Here is a 26,458-nt window from a genome sequence, read left to right as displayed (position 1 = left end):
ATCTGTGTGTTGCTTCCTGTTTTTGTCACTGTCTTGACTTTTTTACATCACACCCAAAGCCGCGTGTATTTCCAACAGCGCTCTGGATAGGCCGTGCCCCGTGAGCATTCTGTCAAACGTAATGTAATTAGAGAATAGGGGTGACACAGCCAAACAGGGGTGAGGAAGGCTAATCAACTCTCTGTGTTGCTCTCCATCTGTAATCAGAGGGACAACAAGTGCGAGACAGATACAGAGGGAGATTAAATTGATTAGAAATTAAAATCCCAGACCATTTATGTTCTAAGAGAAGTTAATTACAATTAAATTGTTCACTTATGCAGATTTTGAATTCATTTCCCCAGCCTCTGCCTCCATTTTTCCATCTCCCTGACTTCATCTGAGCTCAAACTTTGTCAAAAGGCAGATACTGTGCAAAGCTATGCACACACCTGAGCATTCGTCCTACGTTTCATTGTTAAACAGCTCGCATTTGCAACATGATTCTGCCATAACAGCATTCCTGAGAGGACTTTTCGCCCAGCGTTGACGAAAACGTCTTCGTCGACTCCAAGCATTAGCGAGGCCAGACTCGGCTCGCAGCCAGCATCCCTGTTTATCCCAAAGGTGTTGAATAGAGTGAGGTCGAGACTGTAAGCAGTGGAGTCAAGTTCTTCGACACTATCCCGGATTGGCAGCTTCTTCATGAAGACAGACTGGAGCTCGGGATGATGTCTTGTTAAAACACAAAATGCACTTTTCCAAACTGCTGCCACAAACTTGGAAACCCACTGTTAACTTAGTAAAACAGAACTTCATGCCCTGACATAAAAAAATCCTCTAACACTCCAGGAAATACAACCTCCAGCCAGTGATGTATTTTGGCCTTTCGCAGTTATTTACAGTCACATCAAGCAATTAAACATTATTACATGTGGTTATACTGTGCACTACTGATGAGCATGATGCCATTAGCTGTTCCCAGAAACATCATTTGTCTGTGTTATTTATACTGCCACATAAGCTGCAACAGCTTCATGCGACAGTTCTGTTTAAAATATTAGAGTTATAGCCTCCTCATTCTGAAGGCATTTCTGTTAATTATAATACAGCAGCATTTCCTACATCTTCATGTCTATTTCTGTTGTTCTTAATGGCATTCTTAAAATAAACACAGTGTTTTGTATTTGTATTTATTTCTAAATATATCTGAAAAGGAGTTTTTCTGGTCTCCCTGATTGTCTCGTGGATTTGGGTGTAAATAATGTAAAAAAAAAAAAAAAAAAAAAAGAAGAAGAAGAAGAAGAAGTCCAAATCATTTCAAATGTTTGCTTTTGCTTTAAAGCAAATGTGCCAATAAGAGGACTGTGCAAAAAGGTTTCTTTAAAGGTTGCTTCCATGGAGCCAGACTTTCCTGTTGTTTCTATGATCTTGAGCAATAGTTCTTGACCTATAAATCATTCAAGCGTAAAAAAGGCACCTGACAGGGTTATGTCTACACATAGCAGCAGACAAAAGAACCAATTTTAAATTGTATCTCTAAAAATTTCAGGAAACTGGACAAGTGGATGACAAAAGAAAAAGTGGCAGGCTTACAAAAGTATCTACAGCAGGTGAACGGTATCTGAAAGCCTTGTCCTTACAAAACAGAAATCCAGAAACACCTGACACAGGACATTTGAGGGATACATCTGGCCTTTCAGTTAATCCATCTACTGTTCACTGAAGCCTCCTTGGAAATAGTCTCAATGGATATGTGGCTGTCAAGAAACCATCTTCAGGAAGTGAAACAGGGAGGAAAGGCTGGGCCATACAAAATTACACAAGAACTGAATAGAAAATCAGCAGCAACAAGTCGGTGATGAATGCTAATTTGAAATTTTTGGTTAAACTCACAGTCAATATGTACAGAGAGGGTCAGGGGAGAGGTATAACAGTAATACCTCTGTAAGTGTGTCCATCCTGTAAACACAGTTGAGGCTCTGTCTTGATTTGGGGCTACATTTGAGGCAGTGGGGTTGGGACTCTTTGAAAATTCATAGAATTATTAAAACATAAAAGTGCCGTCAGATTTTGATCCAGAAACTCTGTTTTTTATTGTATAAACTACATTTTCTTGTACATGCTTCAATAAATCTTTCCACCCATTTTCCAACAAAATAAAAAGGCATGAGGTGTGGCTCAAGACTTTTGCACGCTGGATACCAAAGTTAAATTACCTGTGTATGTAGTTTTAAATAGCTTGTTGTGATCCAAGGGTGTTATTAGGCTGGATGTGGGCCTCCCGTGGCCTTCATCTACCAAATTACTGGCATCTTACGTTAATGGTTTATGCAAATGAATATGGGTATGTACAGTTCAATTACCTGGCTCTTATAAGCAAAGGTGGGTTATTTAGGACGGACCTTGATGAATAAATTCTAAGCAGATGTTCTCTCCATGCAAAACTGTTATATTCCCATTGTTCAATATGTGCCCTGTGAGCAAGCATGAGAGACCTGTCCTTCAGCAGCTCATACATAGTCAAAACAGTTGTTTGTGTTGTCTGGGCAAGAAAGACGTCACCAGTAAGTGAAAGCTTTAAATATAGACATTTATTTGTGTTTTGTAAAATATAAAATAATGTACTGGAGTTTAACGTAATTGAAATACATTTCACAGAAGCGTCTTGTTTCATTTAATTAAGCCAAGGTTATCTACTTAGGGCGAGGGCTTTTATTTCACTGAATCCCAGAGTACGGCATGTTAGTTGTTCTTAATTGTAGTCAGTAGACATAATTTGCATTACACTGGCCTGGACTTTGAGTGGAATCAATGATTATCTGATTGCTTTGGTGTAACAAAAGAATTTGTACATACAAGACTGATGTATTACTATCTTTAAAAGAGGCACATGATAGCAAGAAGTTGCATATTTACACATGCAGCAGGCAGAGACTAACAGTAGCATTCACTCAACCCTCTGTCTCTTTTTTCTATGTTTCAGTCTGGGGGACTATATCTTGCTCTCAAGCAGCTACATGTAGTTCTGTATTCACCTGCTAGCTTTCAATTTTGTTAATGTGAAACATGGAGATGTACCAATGTCACCTTGGGACAAAATCACCATTATTACCATTATTATTATTCATAGTGATAATAATAATAATAATGGATTGCATTTATACAGCGCTTTTCGGAGCCCTCAAAGCGCTTTATAATTCTACTATTCATTCACTCTCACATTCACACACTGGTGGAGGCAAGCTACAGTTGTAGTAGTGGTAGTACTGCATGAAAATCTAGAATGTACCAACATGAACATAACACTTTATAACAACGATCAAATTTTTAGCTAATTTAATTTATTATAAAATCATCCTATTGTCAACATATGATTAAATGTTTATATTTACGAATCACTTTTTCTACAATTTAAGTGATAAATAAATGATTTTTTGAAATGTAAAAGGCATTCGCAATTATAATCGGACAGAATGAATACATGTAACTTGCACTTGATGTGGCGGTTGTGAGACTAACTCATTTTTAATATAAATTATTACTTTTAGAACCCGAGTCTTACCAAGCAATGTATAACATATAAATAAGAGTGAAACTAAAAGAGGAGTAAATCTGAACACAAGCTAGTCTCAGTGTTTACGGTTAATGAATTATACCATTGCCAATTGGGCTCTCTATATATTCTTTAAAACCAGCACTATATAACTGTCCATTTTAACTTTATAGTAAAAATATTTGTAGCTCAAATATAAGTCTAGAGTATGGCATATAAGTATAAACATCAAATTTACAAGAACCGTCCATGTGAAACAGGCGTAGTTTATAAGCCAATCATAAACCAGGCAATAACACATAACACCTGGTGTCATCATGCCATACTATGAAAATAATATAGAAAAACAGCCACAGTGACCTGTGTTAATGTCTGAAATCCACTCTGCCTCCTCAGAAGTGTCTGAGGTAATATGCTTATTGTAGATTTACAAAGTGGAGCTGGAGATACAGCTGCATCTGGGTCACTCTTAAATATAACCACTCCATCTCATCTCATTGTCAGCCAGGCTTGGAAAATCACTCTGTTGCTCTTTATCTGAACCTTTGATCTCCACACACTGAACTTGCTCAGCAACCTTAAAGCGTAAACATTATCAGTCCGGTATAGACCGGATTTGTAAACCTGCTTGGCAATCTTTTTCACTTATACCTGCAGAGTGTGTTGACCAAGTTTATATGTATAAAATTATATTTCAAAAATGATGTTGCATAAGATTTTACAAGTAAACTTAAGACAAAGACTGTGGGCCATGAGGAAAAGGCAAGCGATATGTACAATGGTGGGAAAGGCAAAAAGAAAAAGCAGTTTTCCATCACGGTGATAGTGATAGGTTGGCAGATACAGGGATGAAAACTGCTCAGAGTGCGTATGTGACAGGTTTGCGGTGGGAACGTCATACTCGCAGCATCTCCAGTGAGGTCATTACAGATGCAAATCCCAGTCGCAGCGGTGTTTTATGACATCTGTTCTTGTTCTCCGGGTTGGCCCCGGCAAGCGTCCCGTCGAGGACTTGCAAATCAAGACAGAAAACGAGAGATGGGCGGACAGGTAGGCCCGCTCAGCTGTCAGCGCTGTCCCCCGTTTCCCTTCTTTTCCTCTCCACTTCTTTCCTACTGATCACAGCTCTGCCATTTGTGCTGCCATCAGTCATTTTCATTGCCCCATCCCTCTCCATGTCTTTCTCTCTCCGTGTTAGATGAGGACATTACACCCCAACCTCTGCCTGATACTTCAGCATCTGCCTCTTTCTGCCAATGGTTTTCTCCAAGGAGTTTGATGTTTCAGAGTGAACTGGGTCAACGAGCTTCCTATTCCCTATACAGATGCCTGCTTCATGCAAGGGCAAGAGACCGCGATAGTTATGAGGTGACAAGCCTGTAAGAACACACCTACAGCATAGTTAGCTGCCTAAATCATAAAACGAGGTTGAGTCAGTAAAGGCAGAGTGACATTTAACTAACTCACAGCCATCTAAGAAATAAATTTGTACTTTCACGCTCAGTGCAAACATTCAGTAAAGTTTTGTCAGCCAGAAAGTAAGTTAGGTTTGAAGGTCAAGAGAATGGATGATGGGGATAATATAGTGAATAATTAAAAGTGTAGGAGGCCACTCACAAACAAAGGCATGCTGATTAGACAGTCGCAACACAGGAACGTTGCGGAGGATTTGCCATTTAAATAACAAATATACAAACACTGGGCTGCCCAATTAGTTGTTCAGGATGAAACATAAAGGAGGATAACTCAAACAACTCATGTACACATTCTTACTTAGGAGTGTTTCCATGGTGAAAGTAAAAAACTGCCCAACTTTCAACCAGAACACTGGTTTAAGTTTCATCTAGGACTGGCTTTCATTCCTGTTGAGTGAATATTAGGCAGCAAATCTACTTGTTAGCCGGTGAAATCAACTGGTAAAGTCCCAGTCATGCAGGCCTAAAGACTGGTCAGTCACCCTCCCAGTAACCACCAGTCATAAGAATGTGTATTACTTGAGCAGTTGGCATGTAGCACCACAGTGCACGAGGTCCGGAGCTCTGCAGTGAAAACCTCTTTGTGATTGTTTTGTTTGTTAGCAGGTTGCCTGTAGTTTGAGTGACACACCAATTATACAGTCCAGATCAAAAGCTTAAGACCACTTGAAAAATGGCAAAAAATCAGATTTTGCATGGTTGGATCTTAAAAAGGGTCCAAGTAGAGCTTCAACATGCAACAAGAAGAAATGGGAGTGAGACAAAACATTTGTTTTGAGCATACAATTTATTGAAAACTCTTAAACTGAAACAGGCTGATTTACAGCTGATCAAAACTTTAAGACGTGTCTTTAAAAGGTCACATCTGTGCAAAAATGTGGATTCATTGTCATTTTCTGTCAGGTAGTCACACTGTCATGACGTTCTGATGGTAAAGGCAAAAAACTTTCCCCTTTTGAACATGGTTGGGTTGTTGAACTGCATAAGCAGGGTCTCTCGCAGCACACCATCGCTGCTCAGGTGGGAGGCAGTAAGACAGTCATTTGGAATTTCTTAAATGATCCTGATGGTTATGGAACAAAAAAGTCAAGTAGAAGACCCCAAAATATTTCACCAGCACTGAGCTCTAGGGTCCAATTGGCTGTCCGTCAAGACACTGGGCGATCCTTGACCCAAATTAAGGCCGTTACTGGTGCCAACTGCAGCCCCTTTACAATCAGACGGCATCTGACATTGATGGGCTTCAAAACCATTTTACTTCTTTTATAACATTTAGGTCCAATCAAGAGAGTGTCTCCTGAATTAAATCCTTAATCAACAAATCAGCAAAATCAGCTCTCCTATAAGAACAACTCACAGTTGATACCAATAAAATAACAAAGTGGATTCAAAGTATTACAAAATACTGCAAAAAAAGGAAAAGTGTATGATATTCTGTCACTAGCAGTGATTGCTGTTTTTGTTGCTTTTTTTGGTTGAATATTATGTTGCTATAGCAACAACTAGTCACACAGATCTACAGTAATTATACTCACACATTGTGAAATTTGCCATTTTGTCAGACAGCAAATGCACTTAAAGCATTACCTTCTGGGTTTCTTTTTATTTTAACCATTCCTAAACAACTAGGAATGATATTTACTGCTGTCATTAGTGTCCCTCCTTTGCCTAAGGCCTTAATGCTGATCCCTTTCTATTATACTGGCTCATTTGTACAATTTTCTATATCCAATTGTGGCTCACAAACTCTCAGACCTCCTGTTTCCTATTTCTGAATTTGGCCAGTGTTCTTCTGACAGTTTCACAATTGCTTCCATGAGAAAATACATAAAGCAAATTTTACTGGGTCACTGAAAAGCGTAACACCTACTGCTACAAATAGTGAGGACATGTTCATCTCACTAAATAGCATTAATGATTATCTTAGCCATTTTTTAGTATGAGCAAAGAAAATGTTTGCGCTTTATTGTTAAATCAACAGATGTCTCACATCGGTTGCATGGCAGTCTCGAAGGGCCAAAATCTTAGCCAAACAGGTATGCAGCAGCAGGGAGGAGTTAGGAACTAATGATTTGCTTGAGGTCTATCTTTCTTTCTCAGTTTAAATGATTCACATTTCTAAATGTCTATAAACGCTAGCTTGAGAAACACATCTGTGGAAAGCAACAAAATGTGGGCTTTTGGTGCCAAAGTCCTGCGGCTTCGCTTCTGTTTAAGTTAAAAACTGACGAGTGAAAAGTGACATTTCTGTCAACCCTGGGAACGCCTGTAGCGCAGCTCAACATGCACAGACTTGTACCTGTAAAGTAAGTCAGAGGAAGAAAGAGAAGCCCGACAAGGAGGACACTTATCTGCACAACGGCAGAAAAATACTTTTCGGCAACAGAAAACACATGTTGTAAGTATGAGCTTCAAATTGGCTTCACGCTTCAAGACAAAGAGGTTGTCTGTCAGTGAGCTTTTTGGTACTGTTGAATATTCTCACTGTTTTACTTCCCCTCCGGTCTGCTTTGTTCTTCGGTAATGACTGACTTTCTCTGATCTCGCCCATACAGAAAACATGTTGCTAAAATAAAACTGGAATGTGTTTTGCGGATGGTTTTCTCTTGTCTGCGAGTTGGAGTATTTCTGATGGGGCTCCTGTGATCTGTGCCGTTTTTATTGGAACTTTCTTCCTTTGTGTTTCTCAGTATGCCTGCAGCTCTCTTTCCCTTCACTCTTTCCCTCCCAAAGAAAACATGAAAAAGGGCCAAAGACGAGCGAGAATACTTTGAGCTGAATGTGCTCTCTGTTCTATATGATGCACTCCAAAAACTGAGTGCCTGCATTAGGATAGCCTTTCTTCTGATGCCTTGTCCTGTACTTCTGAAGACCTGCTTGATAATGGTCATGAAACTGCAAACAGAACTTAAAGATGTCACAGCCTTAGACTGAGTTTTGTTTTGTTATGAATAATTTTAGGAATTGAATGATTTAGAGCAACAGTGCTTGGACAAGTGAGCTTTTTACACAATTATCTAACAGAAATATGTGCCAAAGCTGTCAGTTTGCACCTTCCTATTAATCTCTTATATGGCATTTTCTTCCTTCAGCATCTTGTCAACACCATAAAAAAGCAAAAGGGTTTGAAAAAGTAAAGACAGCTTCTCATATTGGATGTGCTATATGCATCTGCAAGCTACTTTGAGACCCACCTCCACCCTCATCTCTCGTCTCTTCTTCTTCTGGATGTTTAGCATCAATATCAACACAAGCAGGTCTGTCTTTGCCTCCTCCAGCTAACACACAGCTTTACACTGCACGGCTCCAGACACAGGGACACAGTGCTTCCCCTCACTAACAGCTGAAGTAGTTAACATTCATAACACTATACTACATCATAATAAAGACTAGCAATGATAGTTAGATAAAAGAAGAATAACTACAGGTCAGAGATGGGATATTAAGCCATGACAGAGCAGATTATGGACATGTAGAGAATCCGTCAGGTTGCTGTCTGTGCACGGCAGCCGGGGAACTGTAGCTGAACTGAGCAGAGGGTTCAGAGTTTGGAGAACTAATCTGAGTAAATAAATAGTAACATCTAGAGCACAGCAGTGCAATCAGACAGACCTCAGGCCTGAAAAGCAGAGCTAAGGATGCAAAGAAATGCAGACTGTGAGTGAGTGATCTGTGGGGTTTTTTGTGTGTGTGTGTCTCTTTTGCATTTTCCATACTGCTCTTCCACAATAATTAAATCATTGAGATTCCAGGTATTGTGTTGTTTCTTGTATCCTTTGTTTATTAGTAGGTTTTAAAATGTGTTATCTTCACAATTCATGATGATCAAAATAATTTCTAAAACAAATGCACCTTTTATATTGAGTCCTAAATACTTACTTTGTAAAAAAGTTACTTTTCATAGGGGAAATTAGTTGTTAATTAACAAGTAAACTTTGTCAGCATTTGACTTTGTCGTTATTTCTTCTGTTGTTGAACGATGGGGTCAAAATCTTTCCCATCATATCAAAAAATGGTTTCCAGGATTTTCCCCTTATCGAGTCAACCTTAATGCACATTAAAGGACAAGGCGGCGTGGTCTTCCCTTACATTTTTCACTTATTTGAATGGAACGGAATTAACCTAATTTAATTTAAAAGAAGAAAAGGTTCTCTAGTTCATATGCTTACCTTCATCAGGGCATTAATTTGCAGCTAAATGTTTCATAGAATTGAGCAAAAGCAGATGTTAATCTGTTAACTAGAATCTGATAGAAAAATATGGGGGAAATCTGCTAGTTTGCAAGCAACACAAGTCTCCAGCATCTGTCTGTTATGCTCAGTCATTTGGGCAGCTGTCACAGCAGAAAAGTGTGTGACACTAACTCTGCAATGTTGGCTTGCCGCAGCAGGCTGGACTCTGCTGCCTGGAGCAGTCTTGCACCAGGTACTAATGCTTGGCTTACAGTGTCAGGCTGATGCTGCTGACTTAATGACATCCTAGAGACAGAAAAAAATCCACTGACATGAGGAAGTGTTCTTGATTTCTATATTTCTCCACACTGACAGCTCTCTATAGCCTAGCATATGGGAAAATTATTCTCAAGCACTGTTAAAGAAATTATGATGCCCATAACTGAGGCTCTAAAAACTGTCCCCAAAAAAGCTCACAGCTCTGGTTGCCAGGCACCCTCTGAATCTCGGACACAGGACATTCATCTATGATGTGCACATTTCTGAGTGTGTATCTTATAAAGAAGCAGGGCAGAGCAGTGTTTAAAGCGTACCCTCTCTGGAGCGCTGTCTTCCAGTGGCTTCAGACACACCAGCAGCTTCTTCTCTGCTGCACCTGCTCCTCTCAGCACTTTCCTTTGTTATTTTCTCAGTTCATTTTCAGTTTTTATTTTTATACTCCAGTCTCAAATATTAGTCCTACAGAAATAGAAGGCCTAACTGTAATTGGCCACCTGGTGACTTGAAATTGTTAAATGAGATCTATTTAGCTTTATACATACAAAAGTTCCAACCTGAACTGTTAAGCATCAGCCAATTTAGCACAAGCTAAAGCAAAAAGCCACAATTCCAAAAAGGTGGGGTACTGTGTAAAATGTAAATAACAGAATGAAATGATTTTTAAATCTCATAAATCTTGATTTTACTTAGAGAACAGGAGAATATATAAAACATATCAGATGTTTTAGGTTGGACATGTTACTTGTTGATAACAAACAACAGCTCACTTTAAATTTGGTGGCGATTTCACTGTGTTGCATGCTGATTTCTGAGAGAGGAATGTTGTCCTGCTCTGGTCTGATGTAGGATTCCAGCTCCTCAACAGTCCTGGATCTTCATTGTCATATTTTCCGTTCCATGATGTGCCCAGTCAGGTCTGACTAAACAGGTCTGGACTGCAGCCAGCTCAGTACCTGGACACTTTTACAACAAAGCCATGCCCTCTTAATAACTCCAGTATGGGGTTTAGCACTGTCTTGCCAAAATACTGTATGCAACAGCTTCCATTAAAAGGATATCAAATCTGGATGGGAGCATATGTGGCTCTAATATCATCTTTACTTCTGAGAAACTCAGTAACAACAGTATCAAAAACATTCAAGCAGGCTCATCTTCAAGTATTTATTGGAACATTTCTTTAACACAGGTAGAATAAAGTCTTCTTTTACGCTTAAAAGCTTGGACGCTTTAGTCCTTGCTCTACCACTTTGTACTGTCAGACTAGTTTAAGAGCATAAAAAGTGAAACCTTTGCTATCATCAGTGCGTCATATTCCTCCCGTCAGATCTTGGCCATTTTTCCTGTTTGTTCCTATTAGTGCTCCCTTAGATCACTTACTTTAAATAGTTCTAAGCCTTATATAATTCAGCAAGTAATTGAAAGCCCACCCCGGGTTATGAATATGTATGTTGTAGTTAGAAGAGCCTGTGGGAATATACAGGAGGTTGCATTAAAAAAATAGTACCTAACAGAATCCTGAGGAGCTGTCACAGATATAAATAGCACACGTTTCCCTACGAGCAGAAGCTACTGTACCTGCCTGCTTGCAATCAATATTTATATCTGTCATTGACATTATCTGTAAAGCAGCTCTTATGTCATCCGAATGTCAGATAGCGTGACTAGGTCTTGCCAAGTAAGATAAGATAAGATAAGATAAGATAGAACTTTATTAATCCCTCGGGTGGGTTCCTCTGGGAAATTCGACTTCCAAAAAAGGCACAGCAACGACCAAAGTTACAGTTACAGAACTGTTATATATATATATATACACACACACACACACACACACACACACACACACACACACACACATATATAAATACAGAGACAAATATAAATAAAATATACAAAGGGGATAAATAGAATAAATAGGAATAAAAAAATAAAAATACAAGTGAATTGCACATTTCAAGTATTGAGTCTATTGCACTGTTGACTATTTACAAAAAGTATTGCACAAGGTATTGTACAGTGAGGTGAAGAGGCACTACAGCTTAGTTGTTCCCCCCTCCTTTGTCCTCCTGTTTCCCCTCCCTCTCCCCTCCAGAGAGGAGTTAAACAGTCTGATGGCGTGTGGGACAAAGGAGTTTTTAAGTCTGTTAGTTCTTGTCTTTGGGAGAAGCAACCTGTCACTGAACAGACTCTTCTGGTTGTTAATGGCCGTGTGCAGAGGATGCCCAGCATTGTTCATAATGTCCATCAGTTTCTTTAATGTCCTTTTCTCTGCCACTGTCACCAGAGTGTCCAGCTTCATGCCGACCACAGAGCTAGCCCTCCTGATCAGTTTCTCCAGCCTGGATGAGTCCTTCTTTGCTGTGCTGCTCCCCCAGCACACCACAGCATAGAAAAGTACTCCAGCAACCACCGACTGGTAAAACATCCTCAGGAGCTTCCTGCAGATGTTAAAAGACCTCAGCCTCCTGAGGAAGTACAGTCGGCTTTGGGCTTTTTTATACAGGTGCTCTGTGTTGCATGACCAGTCCAGTTTATTGTCCATCCACAGCCCGAGGTACTTGTACTTGTTGACCACCTCCACCTCCTCCCCCTCTATCTGAACTGGCAGTGGACCTTCTCTGGACCTCCCGAAGTCCACAACCAGTTCCTGTGAGTCTGTCGCTGATTTTTTTTATTTATTTGCTCTACTTTTGAGCGTGTTCACTTGCTTTAATTCCTTGAATAACATTTACCGCTCTGACTTATTCTCATCTGGTTCCCTGCTGCTGCAACGACCCAGTTTGCCCACAAGAATCATTAAAGTTTCATCTAATTTAGAATCTCTGAACAAGTGTATTAATGGCAAGAGGATGCTGCTGGTTTGCCATAAAAAACAGATTTCTGACATAAATCTAACTCACTGTAGATGAGTTACAATTAAACTTACAGGCTTTTCAGTCCATGCTAGTACCCCCAGTCCCCACAGCTGTCTAACTGCCATCTGCATAATGTTAGCAGCTCATGTGTAAGATATTTAGTTACTGTTGTTTCCAAACTGCAGTATTGATAATTTTCCTGCATTTGTATCATTTTATATTGATATTTTAAAAGACTATTATGATATTATCTGCTTTTCATCATCAAATTTGGATCTAGGAGAGCCTAAAAACTGTTTTGTAGGGAGTAACCTAATGGCTAAACAAGTATTCTCATAAAAGTAATGCTTCTGCATGAACCCGGTCCTTTTGTTCCTAGTTCTGCTTCCTCCCTTTGTGTACTATCACACTTTTTCCTCACCAGTGAACTATCCAATGTGTCAATATACCCTGCTCTGAAAATTTAAAGCAGCACTTTTTAATGAGTATTGTATCAAGTCAGTTAAACTTCTGGGATATTAATCTGGTTGATTGATCGAGGTTATTGTTAATCAGTTTCAGCTGCTTTGGTGTTCATGAAATTAATAACGGGTGCACTAAGGGCACAGCAATGAGACAACCTCCCAAAAAAGAATGGTCACTGACACTGTCCCCCTCCTCATCTTTTTTGACTGTTTTAGGGTCGTTTTGTATTTGGCTGGTCAATACTGGCAGCATCAAGCAATATCTGGAGTAATCCAACATCTCCAGCATAGCACACCAATATGTTCCATTGCTAGAAGGTTTGCTGTGTCTCTCAGCACAGTCTCAAGAGCATGGAGGAGATTCCAAGAGACAAGCAGTTCATCTAGGAGAGCTGGACAGGGCCATAGAAAGTCCTTAATCCATCAGCAGGACCAATATCTGCTCCTTTGTGCAAGGACGAACAGGGTGAGCACTGCCACAGCTACAACATAACCTCCAGCAAATCACTGGTGTGTTGTCCCTGACCAACCAATCAGCAACAGACTTTATGAGGGTGGCCTGATAGCCCATTGTCCTCTAGTGGGCAGTGTGCTTACGACTCTTAAATTTTGCAATTTTAGTTACAGCAAAGTGGGGGGTTCCTTTGGAGTTTTTGCATTTTTGGACTTTTGACTCTTTCCTGCTTTTTCTGTCAACTGACCTAAACACTCAATTAAAACTGAGGTACAGACTTTTATCCTGTCTCTGAGTGAACTGTTCTGTTCACCCTCCTTTAAGAAGTGCTGGGGTTGCTAGTCAGAAAAAGGCAACTGAACTTCTATAGATATTTTTTTGAAGACATTTTACATCTTATCCAGGAATCTTCTGAAGGAGAAGCATTACTCAATATTATTTTTTTAATACATCATGTTGTATTATTTCTCAATGGAGTTATTTGTTACCCAACTGGTTACATTACATTTGCCTCACTGTGTAACATGAGTTGAAATGCATTGTCAGTTAGAAATATAAACCTTGGGCTATAATCCCACACATTGACAAAAATCTCTATGCTAATCAGAACACACAAGATCAGTCTTTTAATGTTTAAGTTTGAAACAAAACCAGAAACACAATCGAAGGTGAAAACAAGCCCATAGAGACTTTCATTGTAGAAACATGGTCAATGGAGGCTACAAGCAAGCTCAGGCTCTGGATGCAGTGCACGAGTCAGCATACGCTCATCCTGGGTTCTTTGCGACCTTTGTGGTGAAATGTGTTAACACCACAGGGACAATTAACGTAAAAGTGGTTATTATGACAGGTGGCTATCTCTCAAATGTTTCCACAGTACTCTATGCAGTTCTGTGAAAAACTACATACACCCTATGTTTTTGTACATTGTAGAAAAACATTTGGCAGCAATAACTTGAAGTAATTGTTTGTTTGTTTTTTTAGTTAATTTATTAGACTCTCATGTTGTTGCAAAGGAATTTTGGCATACTCTTATTTACAGCGTTGGTTCAGTTCATTGATGTTTGTTGGCATTCATTTATGCACAGTTCTTCTAAGATCCTGCCACAGCGTTTCAGTCATGTTGACGTCTGGACTTTGAGTGGGCCGTTGCAGTACCATGGTAGTTTTGTTTTTCAGTCATTTCGTGAAAGCTTTGCTGCTGTTGAATGGGATCATTGTTCTTTTCGTTTGCCAAACTTTAGCTGTCAGCACAATGGCTTCTATTTGACTCTAGAACACTTTGGTATAAAGAGGAGTTCAGGATGAACTCAAAGACTGTAAGGTGTCAAGCTCCTGTAGTATAAAAAAAACCCAAATCATCACCCTTCTACCACTGTACTCGGCAGTTGCAATGAAGTATTTGTGCTGATATGCTGTGTTTGATTTGGTGTTGTACTTTATGACCAAACCTTTCCAATTTGGTCCCTCTGTCCAAAGAATTTGGTTGCGGATTATTCAGATGGAGCTTTGCAAACCTTTGCTGCCAAGTTATTGTTAGAGAGAATAGACTTTCTATACTTGTTGTTGTTCTTGTTCAGCTTTTTCCAAATTGCTCTGTCATAAACTTTAATATTTAACACGCTAACTGAGGCCAGTTGACTCTGAGATGCAGCTCTTGGGTTTTTTGCAGTTCCTCTAAACATGAATTTCTCTGGGGGAATTTCTGGGGCATCCATCCACTCCAGGGAAGATTTTGGCATTGTGTTAACACACATCTGACTGCTCCAGACTGCATTCAGGTTCTTATGCTTTTATACAAATGCTCACACTTGATGATGATCATTTAATCAGGTGCAGCACTTATCCTCAAAATTCCTTTTGGAAACAGTAAATATGCACTTCATTTTTCGCATGGCTGTATCATTTGATTAAGCTGATGGTCCCATCCTTCTGGGATGAAATCATGCACTCCTTTTTTTATAGACAACCAATCAAACCAATGATTTTTACATTATGAAGTCAGCATTTATGACATACTTTGTGATGATACGTAAAAGCAAAAAATTGCAAGGAAAATATCTGAATACTTCTTTCACTGCTGTGGGCAGGAATGAACTCACATCCAGGAGAAGCATTGACTGATCTAATATTTGGCATCAGATATCAAGTCATTCACTGTACTGATACCTGGTATTCAATTAGGAGCCAATATCAGCTAAGATGTTACTCATTGTTATTAATTTCATCCTCTAGACTTGGAAATATGACAAGATGAGGTACCCATTTGGAGTTTTATTAAACTGACAATATGAATGATTTATATCAGTTAATTTAAAAAGTGACGTTTAAGAGATAAAACGTTAATTAGTTAATCTAATGTAATAAGTAGGTACAATTTGGGATTTAACTTTTTATCAGCTTATCTCTGACGTGAATGTGCCCTGGTCCTTTGTACAGAATGTACACTGTCTGTTTGACAAGATGTACGTTTCATGAAGTTTTTTCAATTTTGCTCTGCAGAGCTCCTGTTAATGATGTCATTGATGGCGTGGGGGGAGTCATTTGACCGTCTTCTGGAGTGTAAAAGTAAGGCCACTTACTCCTCTCATTGTCCTGTCAAAGGCTGCTCTCTCTCAATTCCTCATCCTCTCTCTCTGTCTTTTTTCTTTTCTACCTTCTCAATTCTGCACCGCTCGGCCCTGCAAATCTTGGTGAATTGCCCTCGGGACTTCTTTAGGAGGATCGAGGATATATTCTCCTCTCAAGTTCATCAAACCCATTTGGAAGATATATTTAAGGAGGACGACACTGGCCGAGATAAGAAGCGTAATCTGAGCTGCCGGTGTAGATAGGATGATTTCAACCAACTCTTATTCATTTATAAAGCCGGCACCCGCTCGCGGCTATCACCTGACCACACTCCTGCCCTTTTTTTGAAAATGACAGAGGTGGCAGATAAGTTCTTTCTTTTTCTCACTCTTTACGCTGCCTTTCGTCTCTCATCACTCCACTGAAATGAACTCAGCCCATCTGTAATATTTTAGCCTGTTGTCTTTGACTGCCCTCCAGAGTATAAATTTCATCTCGCATTCCATTTGCTCCATTTCCCTTTGAAGGACTGCAATGACACGTTTGATAAACAGGTAAACAGGGGCAGAAAAAAAAGGAAAAGAAAAAAAATCTAATGCCATTCATATACCTTTACGTCTCATGCGAATTTAACTCAGCTCTGTTGTGATTGAAAGTTCAGATATGGAGTGATTTGTAGACGGGAACAAGCGGCCTCTGGATGTGTTTTGTTTCCTGTCAATTACTGTCAGAGCGCCAGCTGTGATTTATGTAAAGCGATTTCTGTGAATAACACTGGTGCTCGCAGTTAGCTGCTTGTTTGTGCTCCCCTAAGACGAGCTGAGTATTTAACACCTGCGTTGGCATCAGAGCTCCATGAATACGCCCATAACAAAGGTAAGGAGTGTGGGGAGCAGATAACAAGAAATATTGGTGTGTGCAATTATATGATGCAGAAGCAGAGCACGCGGGGTTCGGTTTTTGAAGGTTTTGAAGTTAAAAGGGCCTCCAGACATGCACCACAATGCCTGGCAGTTTTCTGCATCGTCTCTTTGTTCACTGCCTTCTTTGAGCTTACGAGCACTGTTAGGAGGAAAGGAGAATGTGAGAGAAAGATACAGAATTGCTTAACCTTCAGAGGAGGCTTGTTGCTCTCATGAAATTTACCTAAAATACTTTATAAATTTGAAAGTGAATGATTCGTTTAAATTTGCTTTCACCCAATATTTTGTCCCTGTCGTCAGAAAAACTTGTTCCTGATTCAAGAGCTTACAGCAGTTTACAGTGAACAAAAGAGGCCTCTTTTGAAGAGCACAGGGTAGAAGTTTCTGGTGACAGACAGTGAAATTGAAATAGCAGAAAAGTCCAAATGAGCTGCTGTTTCCTGTAGATTAGATATGTGAATCCTTCAAATCAGTGTAAAAAGTTATTTTCAAGTTTACGTCCATGCTACCATCTTGGATCTTTCATTTATTTGCACTGAAATCAGCCGCAATGACTGCGATGAATCATGACGATGCGCATGGATGTAAAATAGCCATCTAATAAGCTAATTCACTCTGAAATGATCATCTAAAGAGGTGGATAGAGTCCCAGGAATGGTAGAGCATAAGTTTCAGACCTTCAGTCTAAAAGAACTCATTGACTTGTATAATTGGCGATTTGGTTCTGCTCTGAGTCCTCCCCAGTCGGGAGAGCAGTAGTAGCTTCCCTCAGTACTAGGGATGGGTATCGTTTAGGTTTTATCCGATACCGGTGCCAAACCGCTACTTTTGAAACGGTGCCGGTGCTTAAACGGTGCTCAAACCGGTGCTTAAAGAATGGAGAACACAAAATTGGTCCAAAAACCTCTCATGTTCAGCTGTGTTTGCTAGTTCACCTTACATGCGTTAATTTAATAACGTGGTTAGCGTACTCAACGTAAATTACACACGAACAACATTAAGCTACTCATGCAGAGAAGCTGCTGCTGCTGCCATCATCATCCGTCATCATTTCTGCTACCCTGACAGGGCTAGGGGCCAGGACTCTACTCTTCGGGTTTTTGGGGATGTTGCAAATTCTGGTTCCGACAATAGGCACCACACCCGCAGTAGATGTGCTCGGTGTGAGGTCTCGCAGCAAGCTATCAAATACGGCACATTTCTCGGCTTTTAAAAAAAACGCTATGCGTCGCCAGGTGTTTCATCGGATTTGAGGTGTTACCTCCTTTGACAGTATCACAGTATCAGCTTAAAGCACTTGTTGCTGCTGAGTTTGCATCTTTTGCTGTGAAGTACAACCAGACTTTTGACCGCTTCGCCTTGGGCATTTTTAATCTGTAGCTCTGCTCTAAAAGAACGTACATACCTGGACCCACCTACTATCCTCGGAAACGTAAAATGATTGGCTAGAATCTAAAGTGTATCACAGCTCAGGAAAAAAAAAAGCACCGAAATAAAGCGCTGAAATGTGCACTGCTTTTCGGTCTGGTTACTACCGTTTATGTCAGAACCGGTACCCATCCCTACTCAGTACAGAGAGCAATTGTCATCAATGACATGACACTGATGAAGTCAAAAATAAAGTTAATAGCGTGAAATAGATGAGCTGAGGTTTAGGTGGGTTGCAAAGTAGCTTACAGATGCAGCATGATTAGGAAGGCTGCCAAAAGTAATGTAATGTTCAACAAGATCATTTTTAATTTAACTATTCAACAAGCTGATTTTTTTTCTATCTTGTACCTTGCCATATGTGATTATGGTTTAAAAATGATCCTATTTTGGCTCTGTCAGGTCTCATGGCATTTTGTGAAACAGTCATATAAAAACTTTAAAAAATAAATATTTTGTGGTCTTTGTGGGCATAAATTATTACGCTTTTCCTGTCTCTGAACAACATGTATTTGTAGTGATGCATTTCAAATTTGTGTCACCATGGTAACTAAGAAAACAGCATCTGGCAGCAGCTGTATTTGAACCCAAACCATGATAACAGTGACATACTGTATTTGTAGTGAACAATGTATTTATCAATCAAATGATATTTGTAAAACTCTCAGGCAAGAAAGTTTACGTGGCTCCCTCCTCCACTACCCCACCGCTGTTTTGGAACAATTTTGAACCTTTAGAAAAAACACTTCACTTGATAGCATAAATGTGAAAGCACACAGCAATAATCAAACCATGGTTCAAATATATTTCTTTTTAAACAGCTGTCTAATCAATAATCTTTTTTTCCAAGACATCAAAGTAACAACTATCAGTAAGCACAAGTGAAACCAATGATTTAAGCATAATTTTTCCACAGCTTACATAGTTAATAATAATTCCAGCAAACATGCTTTTGAGGAATATAAGGGTTTGTTTTTTTTTAATAATTTATGGAATTGAAAATCTAGACTTTTTGATGGACACAAAACCACTAGCAAATTTAGACAATTTGGAATAATTTATATAACACTATAAGACACTTTTAAAAGAAAATATAATCATGTAACGGCCTATGACATGTTATGATTCACAAATAATAGGCTAAAGTGCCTTTACTGTATGTTTAGGGTGTTACCAGATATACTGTTTTATATATGCAGTTGTTAGCATCACAAATGTCAGCTACCTGAGCTCTGGAAGCGACTGATTGAGTTTTGTGGTGTAATGCAGATGAGGAAAAAAAAATCCAACCTGTGAAGTTATAAAACTGTAGCAGTTGAACACACAGGTCCTTAAAAATTCAAGTCTTTACTTCTTCAGGGTTTGAAATGAAACTGTCTGTATTTCAAAGTGCTTTTGTTGTTTTTGCACAGCTGGCCAGCTGGTGTTTGAGGACTTCTTGAGGACAGAGTACAGTGACGAGAACCTTCTTTTCTGGCTGGCCTGCAAAAAGTACAAGAAAATAACCAGAGTGACAGAAATGACCATTGCTGCCAAACGGATATACACTGAGTTTGTCCAAGTTGGTGCACCTAGACAGGTATGGCTTTTGTGAATTGAGGAGTAAACAAAGTCAGACCTGTGTCTCTACAAATCACCCCCGGTTGGAGGTGATTTGACTCACTTTTACTAAAAAAACATTCAAATAAAAGGAAATCTTTCACTCTCTGTTATTCAGTACTAAACAGTTTATCTTTTACAGTTAAACACATGATGTAAAAATATATTCAGAAAGAAAGGGTGAAATAAAAGCTGCTGTTTTCTGAACCTAGATAAACATTGACTGTGTGACCAGAGAAGAAATCAGTAAAAATATCTCTCAGCCGGGGCCAAATTGCTTCGACGGGGCGCAGAAACTGATATATGGCCTGATGGAAAACGACTGTTACCCACGATTTCTGAAATCAGAAATCTACCAAGATCTCCTGGAGCCGGCTGAACAGCAATGAAAGTAAGATGAAGAAGAAGAAGACAAAAAAACATGGCTGACACCTCTTTGAATGATTGATTTTGCACCTCAGAAGACAGGGCTGCCTGTCAGACGAAGGAGGAGTGAAAGGACAGAGCTGTTGGTATGGAGACTGACAGGATCTAAAAGCCAAACATGATCTAAATAATGTATTAAGCTGCTTTTGAAGTCAATTTTTGTTTTGGATTTGATGGTGCACAAAACGCCTGTAATTCAAAAAAAAAAAAAAAAAAAGATATCACGCCTTGAAAAGTTGACATTTGTTTGGATGAACATCAAGGGTAAATTCTGTCATTTGTAAACACTCCTCCTTAAATGATTTAGAATATGTTTTGGGAAAGTTAATTTTTCATTACACTGTCTTTTGGTATCCAATCACACAAACTAATAAGATGTGAACAGTACCTAAGCAATATGATAGGATGTAACAGGTGATGTCATCTCTTTGGCCTGATGAAATTCTCTTTGTGTATATTTGAAAAGTGTTTTTTTATGGCAGTAGGAAATGTACAAAAATGTTCTATTGTTGCAGCGGTGAATCACACGGGCTTAGATTTAGTTTAGTCTGGCTGTACATAACCTGCTGCCTCTGGAAAGAGTTTGTTTGCTGCACAGCTTGGAAACAGGCTGCCAATCATCTGATTACTGTACAATGTGATACCACCGGACCATTGTACGCTCCCTGTCAAAATATTGACAGTAAATATCGTATTAAAAGAGCACTGTATTGTTGTTTTTGTTGGATAAATCCTGCAGCTGCTGTGGCTGATTAGTGGTTAAAAAATAGTTCTACGCACGAGCCTGTGTGTTCGCAAATGAGTGTGTGTGGCCTTCACTGTGGCCATTTTGTCAAATGATGTGTCAAGCACCTCTTCTATATGAGCATGCACAGAGCCTGAAGCACAAAGCCTGGGTTAACAGCAAAAAGTTGATGAGCACCATTGTGATACCCGTTATGTCTGACTGGAGTTTTTGCATTTGACAAACCAGCTAACATAAAACTTGCTTTGTAATATCAAGTTTGGCGTTTAGGACCAGCACAGTTCAGCTGGTTTGCTAAAATAGAGTGGTGAAATAAATACATTCACTTATAAGAATAAGAATTGTGTGTAGCATGTGGACATTATCAAAGATGGACTTAGATTCCAGGCCTAAAAAGGTTAGACAGAAGGAAAAAGCCTTAAACTTGCGTTCTGTTTAACTGCCAGTAGGGGGCAAACTCTAGAAGTCTGTAAGAAAATGATTTGACCTCAATAAATACTTTACAGATGAGTTTATGGCTCCAGTCACTAATTTCAGATCATATTTAACAAAAAGAAACAAACAAAAAAAACATAGTCAATTTTCTAAATTAGAGTTATTCTAAAAGCCAGAGCTGAGGATTAATAATTGGCCTATGAGCATGAGGTTTCACAGTCAGGCATGCCTCCTGCTTGTCATGTTCCGTTTCAAGATGGTGAAGGTAAAAACACTCAACCTGAGGACTTACGTGGACCATTTCAAAAAGAAATGCTGCTGCAGTAAATGAAAGAAATCAGTCAGCACGACTCTTTGGCCTTTTTTGTAGGAAATTGTAGGAAATACACATGTAAAAATGTCTGGAAACGTTCTGGTAGCTTGTTGCAATGATTGTATTGTAATTATACAATACATTTATTTTATTAATTTATTAATTTTATTGTAGACACATTGTAAAATACAGAAGACTCTATAGTATATAGTATACTTTGTTATAAATATACATTTAGGGCGCTCAACTGTCGTCTTTTCCAGGTTAATTCTGGCCTCTGATGTTTGACACCCATTTTATACCGTCTATGGTAGGTTTGCACTCTTGCCTTGACTGTTATATTTTTCTTATAATCTCTAAAACTGTAAATGACTTGCTCCAGTTGCCTGAATCAGGTCCGTGTTTGCACAAATGGAGAGTTAAATGTCACGTGTCACAGCGAGCCTGACGCAGACAGCCTAAGTTAACAGATAAAGTTTAAACTCATCATCTCTAGATAACATTTGTTGATGAAGGCTAGGTCAAGCTTGCTCCATAGATAGTACACCCCTCAGAAGTAAGGTAAATAACACCTAGTTTGAGCCACTTTGGGTATGAAGACATATTGTGTACTTGTGTGGTCTCGTTGAAAAACAGGCTTTAAGAGAAACAGAATCTCTGCTGTTTTATTCTCAAGCAAAGAAAAAAAAAGAAAAAAAAAGAATTAAAATAAATTACTCGCAAAAGTGTTTTTGAGGACGAAAAAAAGCTTCTACAACTTTCTCAAAAGTGTTGTTTAAAGTACAACCCATACTGTAGCTACTGAGGTGTGAAAGAAGGACAACAGGGACCTAACGACGGTGACAGAGGTGGGACCAAGTCATTGTTTTGCAAGTCTCAAGTAAGTCTCAAGTCTTTATCCTCAAGTCTCAAGTCAAGTCTCAAGTAATGTCAGGCAAGTCAGAGTCGAGTCTCAAGTCACTGGTGTAAAAGTCCGAGTCAAGTCACAAGTCTGAAATTTTGAATTTCAAGTCCTTTCGAGTCTTTAAAAAAAAAACGAAAAAAAGAATGTTGCAGTTATGCTAAATGTAAATATTAGACCATGTAATTTTTAAATCTGTGTTTTTCTCAACACATGACAAAATAGTGAACTTAGAAAATATACACAAATTGTGAAATTGCACCTCTTTAAAATGCAGCTCAATTAAACCTAGCTCCAAGAATAATTTTCACCGACAGTTCTGAGATAAGCTGCATGTTATTCTTGGATGCGGTTGTAGGACCGGCTTTAAAATCGCATGACAAAAATATCATACATATTAAAAAAAACTGCATCACCAACGTAGCCTGGACAACATTTGCTAGTTAGATGAAGTCAGCTATCTCATCTTAGCATATTTATATGCATATTTATAATTATACGCTTCTTGGAATGAGTGCATACACTCGTGAAGTTTAGTAACTTCAGGTCACTGCAACAAGCCCAGGTACAGTTTACCGCCGGATGGGTGCAGGACCTTGAAATGCACCGTGTAGAACGAAAGACCATCGTACGTATCATAAGTTTACCAGTCTCACAAATCGTCGTCATGAATACACATTCGTTAACCGTTTATTAATATAACCTTTGAGCTCAACGGTAATTAATTAGCAGTGGAAATAATTTCTGGTAGCATCACAGAAATGCAGCAGTGACAATAATACTGTATGCTGTAATCGTACTGGGCAATTAGTGATACAAAACAACTGTTTTACCCTGTGAATAAAAGTATATGTTTTTGTCAGTGTACCATAATAACAGAAGCGAAACACAATATTGTGTCAGGACAATTCACTATTTATGCACAATAAATAAAGGCGCATAGCGCGACAATTTCTGTTCAGCGCCAGACTTGCTTGTAACCTATATCACCAGTTATGTTATGAAAATGACGCATTAACTACAACAGCAGACTGACCTTTGTGTAAATGCTTGGAGCAGACTAACCTGTGAGCTGGAGTGTTCTGGGACGTTATATTTGGTCTTTGAATGGCTGCAATCCAGGCCACCCGTCGCCTCTTTGTTACTTCGGAAACATGGCTCGAACAATTTCTCTTCAACGACGTAATCCGATAACAACCGATCTCTTTACCCGTCGGCTTCCCGTGGCTGTCATGCGACCGGCTATTGCAGTTAATAATACAACGGCTTCTTGACATTTTTGTGTTTTTTTTTATCGCTGTATAACTGATTTTAATTGAAAGCCTGCGTGCGCTAGTACCTCTTGCCACGAGTTCCCAGAATCCTTTGCGGTTTTACCCCTGAATGACGTCACATTTTCAATCTCTATATAATATGCATGTTAAATTTTATATTTGGGGTAAAATATCAAGTCTTTTCAAGTAAACCGGTTCAAGTCCAATTCAAGTCCCAAGTCATTGGTGTAAAAGTCCAAGTCAAGTCACAAGTCTTAGAACATTTTTTCAAGTCAAGTCTAAAGTCATAAAATTAATGACTCGAGTCTGACTCGAGTCCAAGTCATGTGACTCGAGTCCACACCTCTGGACGGTGATAATACTACAAATGTTCAGGGCTGCATTACATGTGTAAAAAAAAAAAAAGTTCATATATTTGTGACATGACTTATATCAACTAATGGTTACTTCCATGGCCTCTGTGAAAGAGGCTTAAATCTAAGAGCCAAGCTAACTAAAGATAATGTCAGTTTTCAAGATGTTCATTATAAAAATATAAAAGTCTTCTGCCACCTTATAAGTGGTTTAAAGCATTTTGAGGATATGACCTCAAGTGCTTTCAAGTGCAAATAGAGCCTGACAAGAGGTTTGATTTCCTCTATGGAGGACAGTCACTGAGAATGCAGAAGAGATACTGTAACCATACATGAAGAGCTGATGAACTGCAAGTGCTGAAGAGTCATGAAAAGCTTACTCTGGAAATTTTGGAATGAAACTGAAAATGTAAGAGGCCTTTCAAAGAGAAAAAAAGAAAAGCATACACCGAGGTGCTTTCCAAAGTTACTGATTCAGCTATATGAATGCTTCTCCTAATCAGCACACCACAGCCTGCTATGAAAAGTAAACAAATCCAACAATGGACATCAAGAGTCCTGGGCCTGATTTTATACAACAAGTGTAAAAAACATGGAAAGTAACATGTTCCAGCAAGGAGTCACTATTTGTAAGTGATTTAAGACTTAATTCCATAGTGATTTTTTTCATAGGGAGCTAATGTCACTGAATAAGACTGGAATAATTTCCATCAGCCATTCTCAAAGTCAAAGTGCTGCAGCCCACTTCAAAAGCAGAAAATCCCACAGAGGCCCATCTGACCATAAATGTTCGGTTGAATCCAAATACAAGAGAAACTGAAGTATCTATCTATCTATCTATCTATCTATCTATCTATCTATCTATCTATCTATCTATCTATCTGATAGATAGATCAAGAAAACTGTACATACCTCTGTACACTGTACACTTGCAGTATACGTTTGGTCCACCAGAGGGCCACGGTCTACATAATGGGAATCAGTGATTTACATGAATTTTCCATAACACATAGCACCACTGCATCATCCATGTAAGCAATGAAGCATTCTTCATACTCTTGTAACTTCAATATGTGAAGCAAGCTGACACCACCATGCTGGTTAAAATAGTTATTTATTTACTTGTTTATTTTTTATTTATTTTTTGTGGGGGAGGGGGGTTATGGGTTAAAAACATTTGCTTTTAAGCATATAGTAAATTCCAGCTGAAGTGACTTTTTCTAAAAAAAAATAAAAATTAAAAAAATAAAAAAAATAAAAAAGAAGAAGAAGAAGTGAGTTTATTTCTCAAGTTTGCAGCCCATGCTGATTGAACATGTCCCTTTGATGGAGATGCAGGAGGTTCTCGGTTCAGTTCAGGTAAGAGTGACGATTGGACCCAACATTCAGAAGACTGCTTCCCTCACACACGTGTCCTGCGTTCAGTTAATGGGTGCTTAGTGAAGGTTAGAGAGGATTTTTCATTCTTTCCATCACGTTCTCTCATGCACATAGAATAAAATAGCCCTTTACAATGGAACATATATTGCACAGATATCGTTATAGTGAAGAATGCTCAAATTAAGCACGGTGCATGTAGAGGTAATGCCTCTAAACCAAAAACTCAGGCTTCAGCTACCAAAGAGATGTCAAAATGACAGATATGGATATCCTTAATATGGTCCTGTCAGGCAAACAGCCATGATCCGTCTTTCAGATTTGCTGCTTCCAAGAAGAATCCAGATCTGAGGGAGGGGAGCTAAACCAGCTACCTGGCTATAGAAGGTGGACTGACAATCAGAATTATCTCTATTGGCCAAGTATGTGCACACATACAAGGAAACGTGCTATTATTTTGGTCCCAGTGTTCATAACAGAACAGACAATAGACAATAGTGACAATAACAACATGGCACAGACAATAACAATATGTATAGCATAATCTGCAGGATGGCTGCTGTGTTGCCTGGGGTTACTCCTCGTCCCCTACCCATCCCTGTGGCTTGTCATGTCTTCCACAATGTTGTGCTGTGAACATTCATGTGCTTTTTTTGTGCAGAGGAGTTTTTTTGTTTCCTGTTCTCGTGCTGTCCTACCATGGAAGCACAGCATGAGTGGAGGTCTCTTTTTTTCCTCTTGTACCTTCCCGTTGTTGTGTACATTTCAGTCAAAGGAGCTTGCAAAGAAAAGCGTCTGGACTTCTTTAAGTTGCTTGAAGATGTTTCACCTCTCATCCGAGAAGCTTCTTCAGTTCAGAACTGAAGAAGCTTCAGTTCTGAA

At 39.1% G+C, this 26,458-nt stretch overlaps 1 protein-coding gene across 2 annotated transcripts; it reads left to right on the top strand.

Moving 5' to 3' along the window:
* Positions 1 to 7,255: 7,255 nt before the first annotated feature.
* LOC147309717 (regulator of G protein signaling 8-like) lies at positions 7,256 to 21,433 on the top strand. Of its 2 annotated transcripts, XM_086269426.1 has the most exons (5): positions 7,256 to 7,408; positions 8,103 to 8,267; positions 15,734 to 15,799; positions 19,566 to 19,732; positions 19,965 to 21,433. In XM_086269426.1, the coding sequence occupies exons 3-5, from the start codon at positions 15,745 to 15,747 to the stop codon at positions 20,139 to 20,141; spliced, it is 399 nt and encodes a 132-aa protein (XP_086125552.1). In that variant the 5' UTR covers positions 7,256 to 7,408; positions 8,103 to 8,267; positions 15,734 to 15,744; the 3' UTR covers positions 20,142 to 21,433. The 2 variants fall into 2 exon arrangements, with proteins under 2 accessions (XP_086125552.1, XP_086125551.1); XM_086269425.1 differs by lacking the exon at positions 8,103 to 8,267 and having other exon boundaries at positions 7,262 to 7,408.
* Positions 21,434 to 26,458: the final 5,025 nt, after the last annotated feature.

This window comes from Aulonocara sp. 'chitande type north' Nkhata Bay, linkage group LG17, assembly GCF_057382095.1.
Source record: "Aulonocara sp. 'chitande type north' Nkhata Bay isolate Kocher_YH1m ecotype deep benthic linkage group LG17, A_spYH_male_GT1.1, whole genome shotgun sequence".
Lineage (NCBI taxonomy): Eukaryota > Metazoa > Chordata > Actinopteri > Cichliformes > Cichlidae > Aulonocara > Aulonocara sp. 'chitande type north' Nkhata Bay.
This window is presented reverse-complemented; position numbering and strand designations above follow the sequence as displayed.